General features: G+C 39.2%; 2 protein-coding genes across 3 annotated transcripts in view; both read left to right on the top strand.

Moving 5' to 3' along the window:
* Positions 1-25,456, top strand: part of DIP2B (disco interacting protein 2 homolog B) — a 224,034-nt gene that overhangs the window by 115,819 nt on the left and 82,759 nt on the right. For both annotated transcript variants that reach the window (XM_043884446.1, XM_043884442.1), the window contains exon 3: positions 16,736-16,864. In XM_043884446.1, the coding sequence (XP_043740381.1) occupies positions 16,736-16,864 (129 nt within the window). The remainder of the gene's footprint in view (positions 1-16,735; positions 16,865-25,456) is intronic.
* On the top strand, positions 11,013-11,484 carry LOC122681895 (40S ribosomal protein S15a). The gene has a single exon (XM_043884472.1). It carries the CDS (start codon positions 11,057-11,059, stop codon positions 11,447-11,449), a length of 393 nt encoding a protein of 130 aa, XP_043740407.1. The 5' UTR covers positions 11,013-11,056; the 3' UTR covers positions 11,450-11,484.

Here is a 25,456-nt window from a genome sequence, read left to right as displayed (position 1 = left end):
ATTATCCCTGTTTCCTGAGCACCTGTTCACTTCTCAGCCTGTCCCAGTCCCTTGCCACTCTACCTCTTCAAACACTTCTTTAGAAACAGTCTCCGCATTTTCTCACTCCCCTCTTTTGCTCCTAGTCATCTCTGTCGGCTCCTCCTCTTCTGTTAAATCTTGGAATTTTCAAGGCAAAACCTCAAGCCCTCTTGACATCTCACTCTACAGCAGTGGTTCTCAAATTTTAGCCTGCACTGGGGTCACTGGGGAACTTCTTGTATATACAGTTTGCAAGGCCCTGTCCCTTCTCAGCGTTTCTGATTCAGTTGGTCCAGGTTGAGGTTTGAGAATTTGCATTTGTGTCAGGTTCCCAGGTGATGCTGCAGTTGCTGGTATGGAGAAGCAATGCTCTGTCTCTCTAGAGCTTTTCAGCCATCCCTGTGGCTTTAATTATCATTTATAGATAACTCCCAAATATGTGTCTTCAACTCAGATGTCTCCTGAGCTCCTGATCATAGATCCAACTGCATTTTTAACAACTCCATTTATATGTCTTTAAGGAGCCTTCATTTCAACCTATCCAAGCATATCCATTAAATGTTAGGTATGATTATGCTCACACCACCTGTACCACCACCACCACCTTCCCCTCCCTACATGTGTACGTTCACACAAAATTATTAATACATTATCCAGCGTCTCCCAGACTTCTAGTTTCCACTTCTGAGTGAATAGAACTCCCATGCATAAGCCCAACAACTAGGCTTAAAAGTCATCTCAGCAGTCTCTTCACTCCCCATCTCTTGCCTGTTACCAAGTTACATTTTCCGCTTCTTCATGAGTCAGTTTTTGTAAGTTTAATTTTTCTAGGAATTTGTCTGTTTTGTATAAGTTTTCAAATTTATTGTTAATGACAGTATTCTCTTTATTTTTAAAGCCTTTGCTTTGTGTGTAACTCTTATCTCTTCTCTTTTTTCTCTTGATCAGTCTTCCCAGAGGTTTGTCATTTCAAAGAACAAGCTTTTAATTTTGTTGATCTTCTTTTTAGTGTGTCTTTATTTTCTCATTTATTATTTTCGGCTTCTGTATGTTTTTCCTTCCTTGCATTCCTTTTCTAAGTTTCCTGAGTCAGATGCTTAGGTTTTCAGTTTTCTTTACAAAGGTGAGTGTTTCTCCGTTTGACTGTGGTCAGAGAACAGCCTGTTCAAAATCAAGTCACAATTAGAACCTTAATTCTCCTCCCAAACAACACGAGGACTTTAAGAATAAATGCATTTTTAGTACCTCCTTGTCTACATACCCCCTCAATTATTAGTTACTATTGTTCTGTGTAGTTAATAGTAGTTAATATCTGTTTCTTTGTTCACTATTGCTTTGCATATATGACTCTTTCCTCTCAGTTCAATTTCCTTCTTCCTGAAGTTTATCTTGTAATAGTTACGTATTTTAATCAGAGTTTCTTGGTGGTAAAAAATTCTCTCAATTTACACTTGTCACTTTTCCCACCTTTGTTCTTAAACCTATTAATCTTTCCCAGAAATGGATTGTTTCTAGGGCTGGTTATGTTATACAGGTTCTGTAGCAAAAGAAAAGATTACCCTTTGACATTTTTACCTCATGTATCTTTGTAGATTTTGAAGGAGGTATTTAGATTTTGTTTTTTTTTTAAATGACGTTGGATTTAATGAAGATTTTATGCCTGTATGCATGCATGCATTCTCAGTTATGTCCAACTCTCTAGAACCCTATGGACTGTAGCCTACCATGCTCCTCTGTCCATAGGATTCTCCTGGCAAAAATACTGGAGTGGGTAGCCATTTCCTACCCCAGGAGATCTTCCCGAGCCAGGGATCGAACCTGAGTCTCCTGTGTTGCAGGTAGATGCTTTACTGCTGAGCCTCTGGGAAGCCCAGATTTTAAGCTTACTGAATAGAATTAAATGAAAGTCAGTTTAACGCTTTTAGTAGGAGTTTGCTACTTCTAGAGGGATTCAACTTCTTTCAAACTGTCATCTTGTTGGATTTCATTGTTTCCAGTTGTGAGACGCTCCACTGAGGGTAGCTCTTTGAGTATAGTGTATAAAAGTAACATTCTCCACCAATCTCTCTTGAAAGAAAAAATTAATACTGCCTGCAGCATTGTACTGCTAGAACAATTACATACACATGCTTATCTAAAAATTTAGTGAGTGATTTTTCTGTACAGAATTGATCTGGAGTTATCTTGGGGTGCATATTTATGTATATTTTAGATTTTTTTTTCAAATGTTACATAAATCTTTAAAATAGGACTTCAGAAAAAAAACAATCTAACAGCACAAATGGGGAAATAGGGATGAGAACACAAGGTTGAAGAAAATACTTAGTGGAAATTGAGTAAGGACAGTTTATTATAAACAAAGCTTAATTCACTATCACCACAGGGATAGATTTTAAACTTACTATATGACAAAAATCTGATGTGTCAAAACTACCCTTGAAAGTCACTTAAACCCACCAACTTTGGAACTGACTGTTGTTCCCAAACTTTATCTGATATTTAAGGTCCAGGCTGTGTGAAATTCATATCTTGATAAAGATTAAAACCATATCCAGGGCCTCAAGATGCTCTCCCTGTGAGAGACAAGGGAGAAATGAGGATGTGGCAGGTACATATCTCCTTGTTCTTTTTTAAAGTTATTTATTTATTTCTGGCTGTGCCAGGTCCTCGTTGCTGCAGGGGCTTTTCTCAGGTTGCAGCGAGCAGGGGCCACTCCCTAGTTGCGGTGTGCGGGCTTCTCATTGCTACCGTTTCTCTTGTTGCACCTTACGGACCCAAGGGTGCCTGGGCTTCAGTAGTTGTGGCACATGGACTCAGCTGCCAACAGCATGTGGAATCTTCCCACACCAGGGATTCAGTCCATGTCCCCTGCCATGGCTGACAGATTCTTTTTTTTTTTTTTCCATTTATTTTTATTAGTTGGAGGCTAATTACTTTACAATATTATAGTGGTTTTTGCCATACATTGACATGAATCAGCCATGGATTTACATGTGTTCCCCATCCTGATCCCCTCTCCCGGCAGGCAGATTCTTAACCATTGGACCACCAGGAAAGTCCTATATCTCCTTGTTCTGAGCCATATGCTCTTCAAAAGGAGTAACCCATAGAATATCTTTCAGTCACTGGAAGCTATGAGAGTCTAGATATAAAGCTTCCCACATGCCTTAGTTAGCAGCTTCGCAGAGAGAAGAGGCCAGAAATTAACTGTCTTTTGGCATGGCCCAAAGAATTGAATTTTCAAACCACGTATGCTCTCACTCTGTAAATTAGTCACTCTTGGCCATTCTTGGAGTTAGAGGAAAAGGAAAGGTTTTGTCTAGTGAGATAGCATCCCAGTCTGATCCTGTAGTCTAATCTTGAAGATACTTTGGATACAAGTAGCTGATTATTTCCAAGTGGCTTTAATAGAAAAGAGTTTATTGTATTTCGATAAGGGGGTTGCTGACAGAACCTCAGGTCAGCATGTGTTTACCAAGTGCTTTCTGTATTCCAAGTACCGTTGAGACAAGCAACTAGCACTGGACAAGACAGCCTGAGATCACCTGGCTTGCTCTCTTGTCTGCTAGGGGTTTGCTCAACTAGGGCTGACACTAAGACGGCTTCCTTGACCAGCTCTATCACAAACAGTCTGCACTCCCATGACCTGAGTTGCATTTTTAAGAATCTCTCTCTGACTGCCCCATAGATTGTTCCATAGATGAACATGGATTGTCCATGTGTATTTTTCCCATACAAGACTTGTAAGGTCTTTAAAATCAGGAACATTTTCTTTTACTTTTATTTTTAATTCTTTACATCCCCAGTTTGTGGCATGAGTATCTGGCATATAGTAGATGGAACTAAACAGAAGGAACATTTAGAATTTAGAATATTTCCTTGCGTAAACATCTGTTGGCTTCCCAGGTGGCGCAATGGTAAAGAATCCACCTGCCAGTGCAGATGTGGGTTCCATCCCGGGTCAGGAAGATCCCCTTGGAGAAGGCAATGGCAACCCACTCCAGTGTTCTTGGCTGGGAAATCCCACAGACAGAGGAGCCTGGTGGGCTACAGTCCATGGGGTTGCAAAGAGTCAGACATGACTGCGTGACTGAGTGCACAAACATCTGTGAAGATGAAAGTGTCAGGTAATGAAAGAAGCAGATTACTCTACGGATTGGAGAATTATTGGTCCTGGCAGCTTGTCTCCACCTTCAGTAGATCTTTTCATTTAGATCTACTGAATCTCAAGAGATTGTACAGAGCATATTCATTTTCATTGGAGATTTAGCATTCCTCTTCACTTTTTTATTTTTAAAATGAAATTAATGAATTATTTTAAATAATCAAATACTACTGTGAGGTTTGTAACAACAACAAAAATAAGCAGTGTCCTCTTCTTCCCCAGAGACCACTTCTTTCAACTGTTTTAACCGTTTCTTCAGGTGTTTACCTCTCTATTTCTGTGTAACATTTTGCCAGTACTACTTAATTTTTTTCCCCCCAACTCGAGACATTATTTATTCATTTCCTACTATAAAAGATTAGAATTTTTCCTTTTTATCATTCCTGCCCAACCACCTGGATATCACACACTCCTTTTCCGTTTATCTTTCCTTCTCATCTCCCATCTCATACTCACTGTGCGCTGTGTGTTCAGTGTATTAGTTTTTTTTTTTTTTTTCAGTGTATTACTTTTGTTGTTCCTAAATCAGCATTCAGTGCTTGCCTTATTTTGATTATATAAATATTATTCACAGCTAAATCACTTGGTTTACTAGGATTACCTTTCCTTTTTTTTAAACAGCTAATCCATCATTTTATTATTATTTCTAGAGACAACTCTTGATGCCATCTCTCTTCCTGAACTGATTGTTCCCTTATCCTGCTGCAGGCCTTCATTATCTTTCTAGAGGTGTTTTGGGAAGGAGTAGGGGATAGGGAGATGTGTTATTCTGCCATGTTTAATCAGAATACTTTATTCTAACATTTCTATTTGAGGATTGTTCAAAACTTGTACGAAGATCATTTCTATCAATCTGAAAGACTGCAAAGACGTCAGTGCCTCTTTTGCTGGCTGTGCACCAGCAAGCTGATCAAACGGTCTCTTATCACAGCCCGATTAGATTAACTCGGCAGCCTCCCTTCTCTGGGTGGTTCCAAGGTAGAGCCCTGCCTCAGCTCTGTTTTACAATTCTACACTATTTAAAACTGCCGTGAAGTCCAACAACGACATCTTCTCTTGGCCCCACATCCTTTGCTTTAGGACATCACTGCAGCGTCTGTTTTTGATGGCATTGATGTACACATTCCATTCTGTCTTCGTGTGTTTGAGATCATTGAGACCTTTGTGTATTTGTTTTTCTTCCTTCATCCTTTGACTTTGTCCTGCTGTCTTTCACTGCATTTAATAGTATTTGTCTTCTGCTTCAAAAGAGGATCTCGCCTTTTATATATTCCTTCCTGACCTAGATTTCCTCAATTATTTTTTCCCCAGGCCCTTACCTGCTGCCCTTTTCGGGGTAAGACATGTCAGTTTATGAATATGGTTATGTGTTGGCATTTTCTAGCTTGTCCTGGTAAGAAGTACTGGTGATCCAAAGTTTTTCGCCAAATTCAGATTCCTTTTGTGGTTGCTGCCTATATTGATAGAGGGTATTTGCTCACCACTGTTAGAGTGTATGTACATACGCTGAGCGTGCCAGTTGTTCCACACCCCTTCCATCACAGCTCTTCTGAGTTCAGTCCTGCCTTTGAGATTGTGCAAATGTGTGTATAACCAAGTTAGAACTAAACAAAAGAAAGCCTTGGAAATTTTATCCTTTTTCTCTAAAGACTCTGATAACTCCTGTCAAGGATACTCTGTTATCCTGTTTTTCTTAATGACCTCATATGATTATATGAAGATTTTGAGAGGCACAAATTTTTGCATAAACGTTGTGTGGCTTAGAGATACACAGATAAGCAGACTTCTCAGATTAACGGTTGGTACCTCTTCATTTTTGTCTTTGGTTTTTCCACCCACTCCCCCTATCATTGGTGGAAGTGAAGAGACAGACAAGATCATAATTATTTATCTTAACCAAAAATTTCGGTCCTTCAGTATAGGACCCAGTTCATTATTGCAGGATATACAAAATGAGTTAAGATCTCTGACCTCAAGTTTATTTATACTTTAATAGGAAAGATAAGATAGGTATACAAATAATCATAAAATACAGAGTGAAAAAAAGCCCTGTAAGAAAGTTCTAAACAAAATACTGAGGAAATGCAAAGGGACGTGAACCTAAAACTGACTGTTGAAATCAAGAATAGCATTTTGGAATGCTATAGAACATTCCCAGCTATGTAAATATTAGGTAGACAGATAACCAACCATGATGGTGTGATCACTCACCTAGAGCCAGACATCCTGGAACGTGAAGTCAAGTGGGCCTTAGGAAGCATCACTACGAACAAAGCTAGTGGAGGTGATGGAATTCCAGTTGCTATTACAAATCCTAAAAGATTATGCTGTGAAAGTGCTGCACTCAATATGCCAGCAAATCTGGAAACTCAGCAGTGGCCACAGGACTGGAAAAGGGCAGTTTTCATTCCAATTCCAAAGAAAGGCAATGCCAAAGAATGCTCAAACTACTGCACAATTGCACACATCTCACTCGCTAGCAAAGTAATGCGCAAAATTCTCCAAGCCAGGCTTCAACAGTATGTGAACCATGAATTTACAGATGTCCAAGCTGGACTTAGAAAAGGCAGAGGAACCAGAGATCAATTGCCAACATCTGTTGGATCATTGAAAAAGCAAGAGTGTTCCAGAAAAATATCTACTTTTGCTTTATTGACTACGCCAAAGCCTTTGACTGTGTGGATCACAACAAACTGTTGAAAATTCTTAAAGAGATGGGAATACCAGACCACCTGACCTGCCTCCTGAGAAATCTATATGTAAGTCAAGAGGCAACAGTCAGAACTGGACATGGAACAACAGACTGGTTCCAAATCGGGAAAGGAGTACATCAAGGCTGTATATTGTCACCCTATTTATTAAACTTATATGCAGAGTACATCATGCAAAATGCCAGACTGGATGAAGCATAAGCCGTAATCAGGATTGCCGGGAGAAATATCAGTAAACTCAGATATGCAGATAACACCACTCTTATGGCAGAAAGCGAAGAAGAACTAAAGAGCCTCTTGGTGAACGTGAAAGAGGAGAGTGAAAAAGTTGGCTTAAAACTCAGCATTCAGAAAACAAAGATCATGGCACCTGGTCCCATCACTTCATGGGAAATAGATGGGGAAACAATGGAAACAGTGAGAGACCTTTTTGAGGGCTCCAAAATCACTGCAGAGGGTGACTGCAGCCATGAAATTAAAAGACGCTTGCTCCTTGGAAGAAAAGCTATGACCAACCTGGATAGCATATTAAAAAGCAGAGACATTACTTTACCAACAAAGGTCCATCTAGTCAAAGCTATGGTTTTTCCAGTAGTCATGTATGGATGTGAGAGTTGGACAGCTGAAGAACTGATGCTTTTGAACTGTGGTGTTGGAGAAGACTCTTGAGAGTCCCTTGGACTGCAAGGAGATCCAGCCAGTCTATCCTAAAGGAAATCAGTCCTGAATATTCATTGGAAGGACTGATGCTGAAGCTAAAACTCCAATACTTTGGCTGCCTGATACAAAGAACCGACTTATTTGAAAAGACCCTGATGCTGCGAAAGATTGAGGGCGGGAGGAGCAGGGGACGACAGAGGATGAGATAGTTGGATGGCATCACTCACGTGATGGGCATGAGTTTGAGTAGGCTCTGGGAGTTGGTGATGGACAGAGAAACCAGGCGTGCAGCAGTCCATGGGGTTGCAAAGAGTCGGACATGACTGAGCGACTGAACTGAACTGAGACAGAGTGCCTTTTCTTGTGATGGGAGTGGGAGGGTGGGAGCTATTCTGTTTCCTCTATCGCATTTTAGTTCAGAATTTCCTTCCCAAGTGAGGATCACAGCATAATGAAAAGAACATTCCAGTCCCAGTTCTGCCCTTTTATTTGCTAGGTTTGGACAGTAGTACAGTCACTATGAACGGGAGCATGCGTTACAATCTTATTGTCCCCGCATGCCTCATTAGAAGGAAGTCTACTGTTTTTCTTTTTGGGTTTCTCTTTCTTTTTGGATTATGCAGGAACCCCCTGGGATACCGGTAGTGCAGGAGGAGAGGTGGTCAGTGCAGCTTCCACGTCCGAAAGGGAAGAGCCGCGCTGTCTGCTGCCGCCCTCAATGCCTCATGGGGCGCTGATGAAAACCCGCCCTTACTTTGTGATCGGTAGTGCTAACCCAGTGCTAAACCTGGGTCCCACCTCAGCCATTCTGCTAGGCTCAGCCAAGACACCCCACTTGAATTCTCAGGGCAAAGCTCTTGGTATTGTGTTCTTTCCTGATGCCAAGTGGCCTGGGAAGCTTCTCAGACCCAGAACCTCCAGTTCCTCTCCCTCCCAGAATCCACCCGTAGGACTGACCATGGGCAGGTGGCCGCTTTCCATACTTAAAAGGCAGACTCTTTCCTCCCTGCCCACAGGCAGTAAGGCTGGTTAATCACTCAGCCTTCTGAGGAAGGCTCTCTTCAGTGAGAGAAGAGATTCTTCTTCCCAGGGAAGAATCTCTGAGTGATTCAGGGTACCTTCACCCAGGGTGGAGGGTGGAGATGGGAGTGGAGGCTCTGTTTATATAATGATTCAAGGTGATTATGGACACACTCTCACTGTAGGAAAATAAATTTAATCTGTGATGGATGTCCTGCTTCCTTCAGGGTATCTATCAGATAATGTTATTGTGAATATAGAATGAGATGGTGTTTTGAAAGTTTAAAGAGCCATAGTACTGTATTATCATTGTTATTTTGTCATTTCCTGTCCAAATCCCTTCAAAGTCTGCTCTTTTGGTTTAGGACAAGTGACCTGACCCCGCTTTTCTTCTCCAGCCTTGTTTTGTCTCACTCCACCTCTTCAGCCCCTTCGATCTTTCTCAGGCCTGTCAAGGTTTTTCTCCCTCACTGGACTTCTTCTAATACCATGCTTTTGTATAAAGTAGCTCCTCCCCCAGGGACACCCCCACCACCGCCACTCCTGCGCCTAACTGAAACCTACATCAGAGTCTCCTTTTAACAGACCGTCCCTAAAACTCTAGTATAAATTAAATTCCTCGTTATATAGACTCAGAGAACCTTGGTTTTTTTTTTTCCCTCTCGGCACATACCACGATATAAAAGATACACATGAATGAATGATCACTTATTTATTATGAGTACTATAGTAAAGAAAATGGTGTCTTCTCTGGACCCCTGTGCTGAGACCAGTGAGCATGTCTACTTTGATCACTCCAAGAAGTTGAAGCATTGTATTCCTTGGTTCTCAGAGCACATCCTCCTTCCCTCTATGACTCTTGCAGATGAAAATGCCTGTTAAATCATTGGCAGAGTTGAAAGATAAGAAGCTGAAGTTGGCTTTCTTCCATGTACCTGAATTGGAAATTTTGCATAGTTTATACTAAAGATCAGCTTTTCCAGGTTACCATTGTTGTTATGTTCCAACAGGAGAATCATGGGAGACTCTGGTGTCTCTTTTTGTCGGAGAACAGTAAATTATGTACATGCCGACCATTGAAAAAGGAGGCTTTGTGTTGTAGAAGAAATGAAAATTTGTCTAAACTTATTGTTAAACATTTTATCATCCCTATTTAAACATAAGGGTGACCCCTAGTGGATACTGTGTATAACAGACTGAAAGATCTGGGAACCCCTAAACTGAAGTGGTCACTGTTTGTAGTAATCAGCCAGTAATCCTTTTCTTTGAAGCTCAAGGATGTTTTGCTCTAGAATTTAGAAGTTTTGAAGAAGGCTTGATTTATGAGGTTCACATCTCTCCTCTAGCACTTAACCTATATTTAGTGTCTTTTAAAATTAGTTTGATTTTATGCACAGCTCTTTCAGTAAACAAAATGGTAAAGAAATGGTAAAGTTATCCAGAGCAACTATCACTACCTCATCCTAACTACTTAAAGGATTTAATGTGCCCTCCAGTCCATATAATTATATATGAATAGTTTTTACATACACAGTTGTAATAATATACATAATATTTTGTGTTCTTTTATCACTTGAGACCCTTTTATATGTCTGTGTAGTTTTTCACTTTTCATTTAATACATATCATGTTGATACTTGTAGTTAATTCCATGTTTGCTTTTTTTAAGCTTCTTACTGTGGTAGTGAAATCATGCACATCCTATCAAACTACAGAAATCTCTGCTTTTGGGCCCCAGGTGATTCCTGAGATGTGGTTGCAGTGTGAAACCATGGCCAGGGAATGATTCTTCTTTAAGCAGCATCTTGCCTGCCCACCTGATACTGGACGTGCTGTTAAATAATGCCTTGCTGGGCTCTGTGCCCCCAGACCCCTTCCTCCTCTTTCAGGAGACTGGTGGTCCATGTTTCCTGCTTTGCTTTTGTGATGAACTGTTGCCCTGATAAGTTAGCTAAGTAAGCACGTAAGCCATCCAAAAATTTTTAATCCAACCAGGACATAGTTTCCTCCCTCTCACCTTCAAATATGCACTGAATTACCAGTTGCTTTGGGGGAAAGGAAAAGGAGACAATTGGTTTTAGAAGGTTGGAAAATTCTGCTCACAGTGTTGTAATTTATCTAGGAAGCTGAAAACTGGATATTATTTTAACTTATTTTGGTAAGAATCTGCTCTCTGTGGTATGACCTTCAAATTAAGAAAATCCAGTATCATTTTTATTTTATTTAACAATTACCTTGATGTTCTATAATGAACATATATTATTTTTATGTACTGAAAAAGAAAACTTTTCTAAATTATAGAAACCCAGTAAAGCCTGTGGGAAAATAAAACATCCAATCTCATCGCCCTGAGATAATTACTATTGACATTTTATTTTATTTGCTTTTCAGTTTTTCAATGCACAGATGAAATCTGTCTGGAAATCTTTATGTTTAAAAAAGAAAACAGCTCTTTCCGCCATCTTTCCGTGCCGCCAGAATGGTGCGCATGAATGTCCTGGCTGATGCTCTCAAGAGTATCAACAACGCCGAAAAGAGAGGCAAACGCCAGGTGCTTATTCGGCCGTGCTCCAAGGTCATCGTCAGGTTTCTAACAGTGATGATGAAGCATGGTTACATTGGCGAATTTGAAATCATTGATGATCACAGGGCTGGGAAAATTGTTGTGAACCTCACAGGCAGGCTAAATAAGTGTGGAGTGATCAGCCCCAGATTTGATGTGCAACTCAAAGATCTAGAAAAATGGCAGAATAACCTGCTCCCATCCCGTCAGTTTGGTTTCATTGTACTGACAACCTCAGCTGGCATCATGGACCATGAAGAAGCAAGACGAAAACATACAGGAGGGAAAATCCTTGGATTCTTTTTCTAGGGATGTAATACGTACAAATAAAATGCCTTAGAGGACAAAAAAATAAAAAAGAAAACAAACCTCCAACACATGGAAATAGAAGTTTTTAGAAGATAAAATTTAGAATAAATTGGAGAGTGATTATTCACATTCAAAAAGATAAGCTGCAGAGTTTCATTATTAAGCTTCCACGTACACTTAAAGTGATTCAGTTTCTAGGAATTTTTATTCTTTTTGTTTGTTTCTTTTATATCACCTCTCTTGAACTTGAAGCAAGTGTGTTACACATTTGAGTCAAGGTCGGGAAGATCCCCTGGAGAAGGAAATGGTAATCCACTCCAGTACTCTTGCCTAGAAAATTCCATGGATGGAGGAGCCTGGTGGGCTACAGTCCATGGGATTGCAAAGAGTCGGACATGACTAAATGACTTCTCTTTCACTTATTCTGTCAGAAATCTATATGTTTGTGGCATCGTGTGTTCGGCACCTGAGGAATGCTCACTGAACCAACTTGTCAGCCACTTATTGAAACTGCAAGTCGACCTTTTGGTTTCACTTCTGACAAGCTACCTCGAAATGTCTGTCATGATTTTAGACCCAAAAGAGACCTCGACCGTTTGGAAGACTAAATTCCTGAGGGGACTGAGCTAAACTTTGCCAAGCATCATACTAATGTTGCTTGGTGAATTGGTGAATAGTGTGTTGTGAGGCTTTTTTTTTGGTGGAGGGTACCAGTTTCCATAGATCTCATGGCTACATGTCATCTGACTCAATTCTCATCAAGTGTCTATATTTGTGTTACATTTCCTTGTGGTTTGATGTATGATAACCTCTAGATAATCCTCAGTAGAAATGTTCATTCTCTCTAGTTCTTCCTCAAACAGATCAACTCTGACTTTCCCTCTCACCTCCAGATCACTTCTTGGTAAAAAATTTTTATTTTTAAATTTCATCTACACATTATCTTCTTTTTCCCAATAAACTACACTGAAAAATACAAAGTAAAAGCATAATGAGAGAGGAATCAGAAAAGGTATATCAATTGTGTGTTAGCATCCTTTGTGAAATGAGAGTCCATATTCCTGCTTTTTATCCTTTGGATTATTAGTTATCTAATTTGAAGGTACCATGTTTCTTAGCAGGGTAGTTTGGTTTATCCTAGCAAATCTGCTTATTATATTAAAAAGAAATTAATGACCCATAATTCAGTAATATATTCACTGTACCTCCAAAAAATAATGCAAAGGTCGTGTTTTAAATTCAGTGTTTTGTCTAAGTCAAACCATTTTCTCTGTACATGTTTATAGGCAAAGTAGCTCATGTGTGCTAATCTGATTTCCTTCCTATATATATCATCTGACCATACAAATAAAAATAGCCCCTTTCTATTTTTTATTCTCTAAAGTTAATTGAAATATATTTTAAATAATTTCTGTAGTGACTGGCTGAAAACTTTATTTTTGGAGGGAGGAGCTTTTTGCAGAATCTTTTACATGAAGGCAGGTGATTTAAAAAACAAAAAACAAAACATGTTCTCTTAACTCCTGACTGTAAATCCTAAGCATTTCGATGTTCCTATACTAAATTGTGGGGAAACAGTGGAAACAGTGGTTGTCTTTATTTTTTGGGGCTCCAAAATCACTGCAGATGATGATTGCAGCCGTGAAATTAAAAGATGCTTACTCCTTGGAAGGAAAGTTATGACCAACCTAGACAGCATATTAAAAAGCAGAGACATTACTTTGTCCACAAAGGTTCGTCTAGTCAAGGCTATGGTTTTTCCAGTAGTCATATATGGATGTGAGAGTTGGACTAGAAAGAAAGCTGAGTGCCAAAGAATTGATGCTTTTGAACTGTGGTGTTGGAGAAGACTCTTGAGAGTCCCTTGGACTGCAAGGAGATCCAACCAGTCCATCCTGGAGGAGATCAGTCCTGGGTGTTCATTGGAAGGACTGATGTTGAAGCTGAAACTCCAATACTTTGGCCACCTGATGCAAAAAACTGACTCCTCAGAAAAGACCCTGATGCTGGGAAAGATTGAGGGCAGGAGGAGAAGGGGACGACAGAGGATGAGATGGTTGGATGGCATCTCCGACTCAATGGACATGAGTTTGGGTAAACTCTGGGAGTTGGTGATGGACAGGAAGGCCTGGCGTGTTGTGATTTCATGGGGTTCTAAAGAGTTGGACAGGACTGAGAGACTGAACTGAACTGATACTAAGTTATTAATTCTGATTGCTTTCCTCTTAGGAGAACCAGTGGAGTTAGACTTGGCTTTGAATCCTGACTCTTCCATCCTCTGATTTTGTGACTTTCTGTAAAATAAATCCATATCACTGTGTCTTTTCTGTAAATGTTGACAGTGATATTTCTTCCTTTGTAGGGTTGTTGTGAGGAATAAATAAGATCAAGTGTGTGAACTTCTAAATGCACAGTGCATAGCAGAAAGCAAGCACTTAAATGTAGCATTTATTATCACAGACTGGAGCTGGGAAACTTTTTCCCTAAAGGGCCGGATAGTAAATATTTTAGACTTTGAGGCCCATACAGTTTCTGTCACAGTAATTCACCTCTGCCTTCACATAGGCAATATGTTAACAGATGTGTGTGGTTATGTTCTGATAAAACTGTTTATATGAAAACAGACATGGGCTATGGTTTGTTGACCCCTATTCTAGAGAAATAAAACTAACAAATGACATAAGGTATGAATATATCAAGAATCAGTACAGGTCTTCTTTGAAGTGGATTATCAAGAAGATTTAGGTTGATTAAAAAATTAAAACTTAAAAATATATAAAATTTGATTTACCACCCAGACATTACATTTAAAAGTCTCAGTTTTTAAATTTGCTCTGCTCAGATAATATGTAATTTTTATAATAAAAATCTCAGCTGCTAGGAAAATAAATGTTTCTAGGTCCATAAAAGCACTTAACATAGAGAGCACCCTAAAATATACTGTTTCTTGTCTTCTTAAAAGCAGTATATAAAAAATAAAGGAAGCCTTTTTTATTATATATTATGACTTTGTGGATCAGGAATTTGGGCAGGGCTCAGCTGGGTGATTCTTATGGGCCACATGGTGCCAGCTGGAGCCACTAAGAGCTTTTCCCCAGGTCTGAAAGGTCCAAGGGGCTTCACTCACATGGAAGACAGAGCTCGGCTGGAACTGTGGACTAAAGTTCTTATACATGGCTTCTCCAGCACTCAGACCTGTTTTAGAAATCAGTATGACTTTGTCATTACACATCTCAATTCCAGTAGTACTGTGACTCCCCTCAGCCTTTACTGAGATTTGTAGAGCTGATGGCTGCGTTCCCCAGAACACTGTGATTTTAAGTCTTCTTTTTAATATTTGGCTTCATAAGCCAATTCTTAGCTGTTGTCTGGATAGGTGACACCTTCCTAAAGTGGGCCCTTAATTTGCTGTATGTAAGGTGCCTTTCTGAGCACAGCTAAATGCTACTGAAGAAATTTAAAATACCCTTCAAAATAAGAAAATTCCATAATATATGACAACATGGATGAACCTGAAGGACATGAAACTGAATGAATCACAAAAGGACAAATACTGTATGGTTCCACTTATACAAAGAATCTAAAACAGTTAAACTCACAGAAGCAGAATGGTGGTTGCTAGAGGTTGGGGTGTGGGGGAAATGGGGAGTTGCTACTCAGTGGGTAAAAAGTTTTAACTATACAAGATGAATAAGTTCTGAAAATGCTGTGTAACATCATACCTGTAGTTTACAATACCGCATTATACACTTAATTTGTTAGAAGATAATATCTCATATTAAATATTCTTACTACAATTTAAAAAAATTATGACTTGGGAGCAATGTCATTTGAAAAAAAGGTAGTAAAACATCAGAACAAAGTATTTTTCTTCTGCTTATTTTCCCTGCTTATTTTCTCTCCTCCATATCCCCCCTCATATTTTTTTATTTTTATTTGGGTATAGTTGGTTAACAATATTGTGGTAGTTTCAGGTGACAGTGAAGGGACTCAGCCATACATATACAGTATCCACTCTCCTCCAAACCTTCCCATCCAGGCTGTCACATAACATTGAGCAGAGTTCCGTGTGCCGTACAGTAGGTCCTTGTTGGTTATCCATTTTGAATGTAGCAGTGTGTACATGACCTTCCCAAGCTCCCATCCTTTCCCCCAGTAGCCATAAGTTCATTTTCTAAGTCTGTGAGTCTGTTTTGTAAATAAGTTTATCAGTATCATTTCTTTATTGACTCCACATATAAGGGATGCCATATGGTATTTTTCCTTCTCTGTGACTTCAATATGACACTGTCTTCAGTTCAGTTTAGTCACTTAGTCGTGTCCGACTCTTTGCGACCCCATCAACTGCAGCACACTAGGCCTCCCTGTCCATCACCAACTCCCAGAGCCTCCTCAAACTCATGTCCATTGAGTCGGTGATGCCATCCAACCATCTCATCCTCTGTCGTCCCCTTCTCCTCCTGACCTCAATCTTTCCCAGCATCAGGGTCTTTTAGGTCCATCCATGTTGCTGCAAATGGCAGTGGCTTGTTTTGTTCCTTTTAATGGCTGAGTAATATTCCATTGTATATCTGTACCACGTCTTCTTTATCTGTTCCTCTTCTGATGGACATTAGGTTGCTTCCATGTCTTGGCTATTGTAAACAGTGCTACGATGAACAGTGCGGTGCATGTATCCTTTTGGATCATGTTTTTCCCCAGATATGTGCCCAGGAATAGGATTGTAGTCTTCCCCATATTCTTGATGAGAAACAGTGAATGTTGGGGGGACAGGCCAGGGACTGGAAAGGGTTAAGTTCAGTGGTGCCTCCAGCTGGAGGAGGGGCTAGTAAGACTTGACTTGAAGCTATGTTTGCACAGTAAGCACTCTCCTTTTGTTTTAATGACATGTTTATTTGGAGTAACTTACGGTAGGGAGGCTAAAACTTCCCAAGCTGTGTTTTCTGCAACTGTACAGGATTAGGGGGTCATGTACACCCCACCCTACCCCCATCCTTCCAGTTCGTGGAGTCTCTGGAATGGCCTTTTCACCTACTTATATCTCCCATCACCTGTTGACAATTACGTTGTCAAGATAATGTTCTGTTTTGTTTTGTTTTGTTTTAGTCTGGATGCCTTTGTATTTTTTTTTTTTTTTTTTTTGACGTATGTGTAAAGCTCTCTAACTCTTTACTGTAGATGGGTAGTATTACCTACCTCAAAGTGTTGCGGAAATGCTGTAACGTGCTCAGAAAATGTTAGTTATTATTGTTACCTGATAACCATCTTCCAAACTTCCTTTTTTAGAAACTGATTCATCAGTACAGAAAGAACACAGAAACCAGACACCTGCTCCATCTGCAGCTCCAACTTCCGCTCCTTCTAAGTATCATCGAAGTCGATCTGGGGGAGCCAGGGATGAACGATACCGATCAGGTGAGAGGGAACTGAAAACTACTTACTGCTGGGACAGTTTTTACCGACTGTATGTGAACTGTACGTCCTGAGAGCTCCTAGTGTTTGTTTTTTCTCTTGAAGTGCCAACAGGTCTATATTAATTCATTCATCAGCCATTTGTCGAGTGCTTGTTACATGCCAGATGCAGTAGGTACTCTTATTTGCTGCGGTTATAGCCCCAAATAAAACATTTCTGCCCTCAAGGCCAGCAGGGGAGCCAGGCAAGTACAAAGGCAGTGTGAATAAATAAATAAGAAAGCAGAGGGCTGGGGTCTCATGAGATGGTACTAGGAAAGCTCAGTAGACTCTCTTAGAAGAGGCAGGTCTTTCTGTATTTGTCAGGGCTGTTGATTAGTCTCTTGACTCATGGAGCTGGAACAGAAACTTAACAGTGAAATTTCAGATTGGTAAACCCATAAAAAAGCAAAGAGGAACTGAAGAACCCCTTGATGAAAGTGAAAGCAAGTGAAAAAGCTGGCTTAAAACTCAACATTCAAAAAACGAAGATCATGGCAACTGGTCCCATCACTTCATGGCAAATAGATGGGGAAACAGTAAGAGACTCTATTTTGGGGGGCTCCAGAATCACTGCAGATGGTGACTGCAGTCATGAAATTAAAAGAAGCTTGCTCCTTGGAAGAAAAGCTGTGACAAGCCTAGACAGCATATTAAAAAGCAGAGACATTACTTTGCTGACAAAGGTCCGTCTAGTCAAAGCTATGATTTTTCCAATAGTCATGTATGGATGTGAGAGTTGGACTATAAAGAAAGCTGAGTGCCGAAGAAGTGATGGTTTTGAACTGTGGTGTTGCAGAAGACTCTTGAGAGTTCCTTGGACTGCACAGAGACCAAACCAGTCAGTCCTAAAGGAAATAAGTCCTGAATATTCTTTGGAACGACTGATGCTGAAGCTAAAACTCCAATACTTTGGCCACCTGATGCGAAGAACTGACTCCTCAGAAAAGACCCTGATGCTGGGAAAGATTGAAGGTGGGAGGAGAAGGGGTCGACAGAGGATGAGATGGTTGGATAGCATCACCGACTTGATGGACATGAGTTTGAGCAAGCTCCGGAAATTGGTGATGGACAGGGAAGCCTGGTGTGTGGCAGTCCATGGGGTCACAAAGAGTTGGACACGACTGAGTGGCTGAACTGAAACTCATAAACTTTTTCTTCTCATCCAGAAAATACCCATGGTAAAAGAAAAGGCAATGTGCTCTGGCTGACTGTCGGGGCACACTCCAGCTACACCACGTCCAGCTCTGACAAACAGAAATGAATCATAGACCTTAGGACATGTAGCATAGTAAGCCCGTCTCATATCCATCTACTGTCCTCTGCACTAGGATAGTCTCTGTAGCACATTTACTGTTTTAAGAACTAGCAGAATTAAGCCAGAAGACTAACTGGAATGTTATTTTACTTTCTCCAGATTTTTTCTCCTCCTGTTACCAACCAGGGTTACCTTATCCTATTCTTGAATTGAAAAACAGTGTGTATCACACCCTCAATAAAACGGCTTTAGAGGAAACGAGGAAAAGGACAGAGTTATTTTATGAGCTGATATTATTAGATATGTATTTTCACACCCTGGAAGGAAGGAAGGAGTGAAAAGTGTCTGGTCAGAAAAATAGAAATTACATACCACACAAAATTTTCCTTTGTACCTAACCTGGGGCTGATTGATAAGAAGAGGCTTTCTCTGAGACTAAGACATCTGAACCATGTCATGGCAGACAAAGTTAGGGAAATAACATCAGATAATAAACCTGAAAATAGTTTCATTATGGCTGATATTTAGAAAGCAAGGACCCAGAGAGAGTTGGGAGATGAGGCTGGAAAGATAATTAGCAGGCAGATCTTGAGGACTCTTGAATACCATTGAAGAATTTTTAGCAGAGCAGGAACACAGATTTGTAATTTGTTCTAGTAGCTTGGGCCAGCTGCACAGGGCCTAACACATGTAAGAGTTAAATACATATTTTGGAGAAAGGAAGGTATAAAAGTAGTATTAATTAGGGCATGGATCAGAGGGAGGTAAGGCTGGTTTTGGAAAAGCTTATCAGGAGCTCGTGTTTGTCGCCAAGTCCCGGGCTGGGTTCCCCAGCACGCGGTGTTGCCTTTAGAGGCTGGGGCTCAGGTGCGGCAGTAGTGGGTTCTCACCAGCCTGGGAGGGTTTTAGCCGCTACAGCACTCACCCCAGGCCTGCTGGGAAGCCTTTTGTTTGTTCTTACAGCATTTAACAAAAAAGTTAGTAAGGAACCCCAAAGAGGATTCTCTACACTCTGTGTCCAAGCTGATTACATGGAGAAAAAAGTCTTTAGTGAGCTCATTCAGTAGTGTAAAATTCTGATGTTCACTTTTGTTGTTGTTTAGTCACTAAGTCACGTGCAACTCATTTGAGACCCCTGACCTGTGTGTAGCCTGCCAGGCTTCTGTCCATGGGATTTCTCAGGCAAGAAAACTGGAGTGGGTTGCCATTTCTTTGTCCTGGGATCTCCCGACCCAGAGATCAAACCTGTGTCTCCTGCATTGCAGGCGGATTCTTTACCACTGAGCCACTAAAACCCAACTATCTTTTACATCAGTTCTTTCAAACTTACCCCCAGTATCAGAAAGTGTAGTCTGAATCATACACTGGTTAGCAGACTGTGGAGACGCTTGGTTAGGTGCAGGGGTATAGAGGAGGGTTCAGTAGTTGGGTTTTGGATATTTATGTCACTGGGACTTTAGCGGGGGGGAGTAATACTGAGGAGGCCAGAGAGGAGGTAAAGTGGGGAACAAAGGTGATTTGAAAACCCTGAAGATAATGAAAGTTATGAGAGTTCTGCAGTACTGTTATGAAGAGGAATGTGAAAGAGGATGCCTGCAAGCGTGAATTTTGGCTGAAAATGACATTTATAAAAATAGAAGGAAATTCCTAACTAAATAGCAGAGAAAAACTCAAACTCAGCACACGCTGCAAATTCTGGCTTCCATGAGTAAGAAGATGAACTGAACTGAACAGTAGCCACAGGAATAGAGCAAAGAAATTGTAGAAATTTATCAAGAGTTGAACTTCACCTCTTTGCTACTCCATTCATAGGAAGGCTTATATTTACATGTCACATGCAAAATTAACTTAAGAATAGAGGGTATGTTTAGGGAAAATTACAAGCATTCAGATTAAATTACACAGAAAGGGCTTGACTTTGATTTCAGGGAGTGTAACTTGAAAATCCTCTCTTATTTGGTAGAGGCTTATTAACACCTACAACATTTTAGCCAATCATAATCGAACTTAGTATTTCATGTTTCAGACATGGTGTAAAGAGCTTATATTTATTCAGAGTTTAGATTTTCTGACCTGATTCTATTCTTTGTGCTTAGGCAAAAGGGTCTGACATTTCAGATACACTTACTTAGTACCTCCTTTTGTCTCCCATCAAAGCAAGATGCAATTTTCTACACACACGTTTTGTGGTCCCAAGTGTAGAAAATACACAATTCATCTCCGAGACGGAAAGTGATTGGGTGGTAAGTCATTGTGACAGTTTCTTCAGTGTTAATCTTTTGAGCAATTAGCCACCTCAAACAAAACAGCAAAAACAAAAAAAGGACTTTTAAAGAGTAGCTGTATCACCTTATCGAGCTCAAATATTAGTGCTGGAAAGTGAAACCCAACTTTCCCATGCTCCTGGCGGAGATGTCCAAAGTCAGTTGCGTCTGGGGACTGAACTTCGGAAGTGATTTCTCTATCAAATGATCAAGGTGAATTGTATGTTGGCTGGAGTCAAATCCAGTTACAAGGGCTGCCTGTTCTTATCGATGAGACTTTGCTAACACAGTAACTGAAAAATCTCCTTTTTGACACAGGTGTAGGGGCAAGGGCTTATCATGTTAGAAAATAAATGAGTGGTTTGATTTGTTCTGTATTCTGATGCCGCAGATCCTTATGGCAGAGAAGAACATGCTCTGTATTTATTAATTATCCAAACATCATGGGCCTTCTAAAGCTTGACTAATGTGAATAAGTCCCTGGTATTTGCAGTTTGCTCTCGTATGTTTTATGTCTCATGCAGCAATACTTTTGGAAGTGTAGTATTTTTAATTAATAAGTGTGAGCATTTGATATGCTGTTGTTCCGTTGAGAAAGTGCTTTTTCTCAGTATGTGCAATTAGTCATTCATTTTCCAAGACAGCTAAGAACCATAGTTTGATCTGAGAAGGGCACTTTTCATATTTTAGCATACCTGAAATCAGGATATATATATTTTTTAAATCCTGGAGAATATCTTTTGTATAAGACAGCATCATAGATTCAATAAAATATGTCTATTCAACTAAATAAGTAAACCTTAGAGACACTAAAATAATATAAAAACATAAATGCCATATAAAGCTCCTTCAAATTACTGCTACTTTTAATGAAGTAGCGGTATTAAACTACTTCATTAAAAGTAGCAGTGCAAGAGTTTGGCACTATGTTTTAAACTTTAAATATTCATACACTTTTACCCAGAAATGCTACTTCTAGGAATTTGCACATACACATATACACAAAAATTTATATACAAAAATGTTTGTTATAGTATTGTTCATTATAAATACAGTGATAAGTTATAATAGATCCACACAGTAGAATTCAATGAAAACTAGTTTAAAGATCCTGTGAAGTCTCATAGGAAAACAATGAGGTAGATTTATTTGTGCCAATATGGAGAGATGTACAAAATACATTGTTAAGTAATAAATGCAAGATAGTATGTAGCACATGATCCAAAATTTATGAATATTAGTACTAATAATTATATATATTATGAAGTACACAGGAGTGGAAATTTGAAACAATTATATACCAAACTATGGGCTTCCCTTGTGGCTCAGCTGGTAAAGAACCCTCCCACAATGCAGGAGACCTGGGTTCAATCCCTGGGTTTGGAAGATCCCCTGGAGAAGGGAACAGCTACCCACTCTAGTATTCTAGCCTGGAGAATTCCATGGACTATCCACGGGGTTACAAAGAGTTGGACATGACTGAGTGACTGTCACTTTCACTTTCAACTGTACCAGCTTCTGAGGTGGGCTTATTTCTGGGATGTGTATTAAATTTTTCCATTTTTTGTTGTGGTAAAATATACATATAACAAAGTCTGTATTAAATTTTAAACAAAAAGTAACAAAGATGGTTTTCTTTTTTTAAAATTGTGGCATAACTGACATATAACATGACATTAGTTTCAGGTATACAGCATAATGATTTGATATTTGTGTTGTGAAGTGATGATCCTAGTAGGTCTCATTAACATCTGTCACCTTTCAAAGTTAAAAAAAATTGTTTTTTCTTGCTATAAGAGGACTTTTTTTAAATTTTTAATTGGAGGACAATCACTTTACAATATTGTGTTGGTTTCTGCCATAAAGCAATGTGAGTCAGCCTCTTGAGCCTCCCTCTCACCCTGAGAGGACTTTTAAGACCTACTGTCTCAACACCTTTCAGATGTGCAATACAGTATTGTTAATTATAGTCACCATGCTGTACCTTCCATCCCATGGCTTATTTATTTTATAACTGGAAGTTTATAAAAGATAGGGTCTTTTTGATTTTTGTTTTTGTTTTTTGAGAAATTCTGGCAAGGCTTTGTTTATTGGGACTTGTGCTGCAGCTTGAGGGAGCAAAAACAATGTAAAAGATGGTATTTAAAGTGATATCCATAGATAAAATATTTAAAGCCTTACATCCATTGTTCTTCATGATTTTTGCTCTAAGTGTGGATTCTTTTGACTTAATGCTGGGAGCTAAATGCAGCAATAACTACGTCTGTGAACTTAATTGAGAACTAACTTTCTCTTTCCAAATATGTTCTCTGACACAGTGACTTTTGCCAAGGTGGCTGCCACTGGCACACCAGGACCATTTTCTTTCTTTATTAGTACACTTTCTCATACCAAGGAAGATAAATTCAGTTCAGTTCAGTTTAAGCAAGCATCTGTTGTAGACCTCCTACAAGTTGAGCACAGTTTCAGTGCTAGAGAAACACAGATGAAAACACAGGAAAGCTTTGTATAAGGTGTAGTCAATAGAGAAGAAGGGGTGACAGAGGAGGGAGCTTGAATCCCAGGCACTGTTGAGGGCAGAATTTGTGCAGGTGGCAAAGTCTGAGCCATTTTGAAGAATGAAGAGCTGTTTGCTATATAGATATTCTAAACTAAAGAAATGTAATTGGTAAAAGCAGGGGAATGTGAAATGCAGAATTAAAATTTCACTGCTCCTCCCCACCAGCACATACAGTAGTGCCAAAATTAATGTGATATGCTAATGTTCCAGAACTTAATAGTTGCTGCCTCTGCCATAATTAAAAATGGCGAAGTGGTCAGTACCTTAGAAATTGGTAAAAATGGCATGACTACTAATTGGTTTACAGATAACTCCTAGAACTGTACGTCTCTACTTAAATGACTCAGTCCACCCACACATCTGCCTTTCAATCTGTTCATATCTATCTGTCCGTCTGCCTATCTATTATAGTGTCCTAGCAGGTAAGGGCACTTGGTGTTTGATCTGCCCTGGTCCCTAAAGCCCAGCTGTGCCACTTTTGTACCATGTCTTAGCTGTTTCATAACGACAAGCCAAGAATAGGAGCAACTACTTAAAATATGTAAAGTAACATTTTCCACTTATTTTTTTGGGAAAGATGAAAAAATATGGCCCATTATTATCCATAGATGTGGGGAAATGGACATTCTCCCACCTTGTTGGTAGAAATGTTATTTCTTTTATTACTAATGAGATTGGACCTTTTGGGATATGCTTATTTTCCATTTGTGGCTTCTTCTGTAAACCACCTGTCCATTGCCTAAACCTGCTTTTCCTAAATTGAATTCTTTTTTTTTTTCCCTCATTTTTTGGTATGAGTTTTACTAATCCTAGGGATACTGACATTTAAATTTACTAGAGGTAGTAACCAAAAAAAAAAAAAAAAGATCAATTAGAGGTATAAGAGTTAGAAAAGAAGAAATAAAACTGTATTTGCAGTTGATATGATAATTCATTTAGAAAACCCAGGCGAATTAATGGCAAAAGTAACTTAATGAAATAATTATATCAAGTAGCAAGATATGAAATTAGTGCAGAAATCAGTAGCCTTCATATTTGCTAATACTAACTAGTTGAAAGATGTACTTGTAGAGCAAACCTCATTTACAAAAGCAATAAAAGAAAATAAAATATATTTAGGAGTAAACTTCAGGAATGTATAAAACCTTTATGATGGAAACTTTAGAACATCCTGAATGACCCACAGTAGATATGATAAATGGAAAGTCATCCCTTATTCTTAGATAGAATGATTCAATATCACAAAGATGTTAGGACTCCAAAAATTATAAGTTTAACCCAATCCCGGTAAAAATACTATCAAATTTATTTATGGAGCTAGAAAAAATATTTTTGAAGTTTAATTTGAAAATGTGAAGAATGTAAGAATAGCTAGGAAACACTCAGAAAACCTACGAGAGTGACTAGATACACTTTAATATCTAGCAACATACTCCAAAGACTATAACTAAAGCAGTGTGGTATGACACGCAAATTGGCAGACAGGCCATTGGAAGAGAAGAACAAGTTCAGAAGTAGAGCGAAGGACATCCGGGGTTTAGTGTGATAAAGACAGCATTGCAAATCACTTGGGTGAGACAGTACTTTCTGATAGATTATGCTGCAACTGGGAAAAAATTAAGTAAACCTATTATCTCGCACCAGATACGGGCAAAAACTTCAAACGAATCAAAGATCTTCATGTAAACAAGAAACCATATAAGTACCTAGAGAAAATATTAGTCAACTTTTTAATAATCTAAGCTTATGAAAAGCCTATGAGAAGACTGAAAATCCAGATGTATTAGAAGACTACAGAAAAAAATTTTTTTATTGTGGTAAAAACACATGAATTTACTCTTAGAATTTTAAAGTGTATATTGTATTGTTAACTTACGCACATTGTTATACAACAGCTCTTTGGAACCTTTACATCTTGCATGACTGAAGCTTTCTATCCATTGATCAATAATTCTGTTTCTTCTGGCCCGAGTCTCTGCCAACCACTGTTTTGCTCCCTATATCTATGAGTTTGAGTACTTTAGATACCTCTTAAAAGTGGTATATATTAGGGGGTTTTGTGTGTGTGTGTAACTGGCTTATTTCACTTAGCATGTCACTGTTGTAGCACATGACGAGGTTTCCTTTTTTAAGGCTGGATAATAATACCAGCCTTAATACATAATGTCGTGGGTACATATTACGTTTTCTTCATCCATTCATCCATTCATGGACATTTAGGGTGTTTCCACGTCTTGGCTATTGTGAATAATGCTGCAGTGAACACAGATGTGTAAATACCACTTTAAGACTCTGCTTTCAGTTCTTTTTTATTGTGGTAAAAACACATGTCACATTCAAGAAATTATTACATTCCAAGGTCATAAAGTGTTTTCCCCTATGTTTTCTTTTAAGAATTTTATAGTTTCAGGTCTTATGTCTAGATCTTTAATCCATTTTGATTAATTTTTGTGTATGGTGAAAGATAAGAATCC

This window comes from Cervus elaphus, chromosome 3 (assembly GCF_910594005.1).
Source record: "Cervus elaphus chromosome 3, mCerEla1.1, whole genome shotgun sequence".
NCBI lineage: Eukaryota > Metazoa > Chordata > Mammalia > Artiodactyla > Cervidae > Cervus > Cervus elaphus.
The sequence above is the reverse complement of the archived record's forward strand: the minus strand, read 5'-3'. Positions and strand labels throughout refer to the sequence as shown.

Bases quoted from the DNA above. Each gene is read 5' to 3' on its own strand.
- LOC122681895 (XM_043884472.1), top strand. From the start codon at position 11,057: ATGGTGCGCATGAATGTCCTGGCTGATGCTCTCAAGAGTATCAACAAC.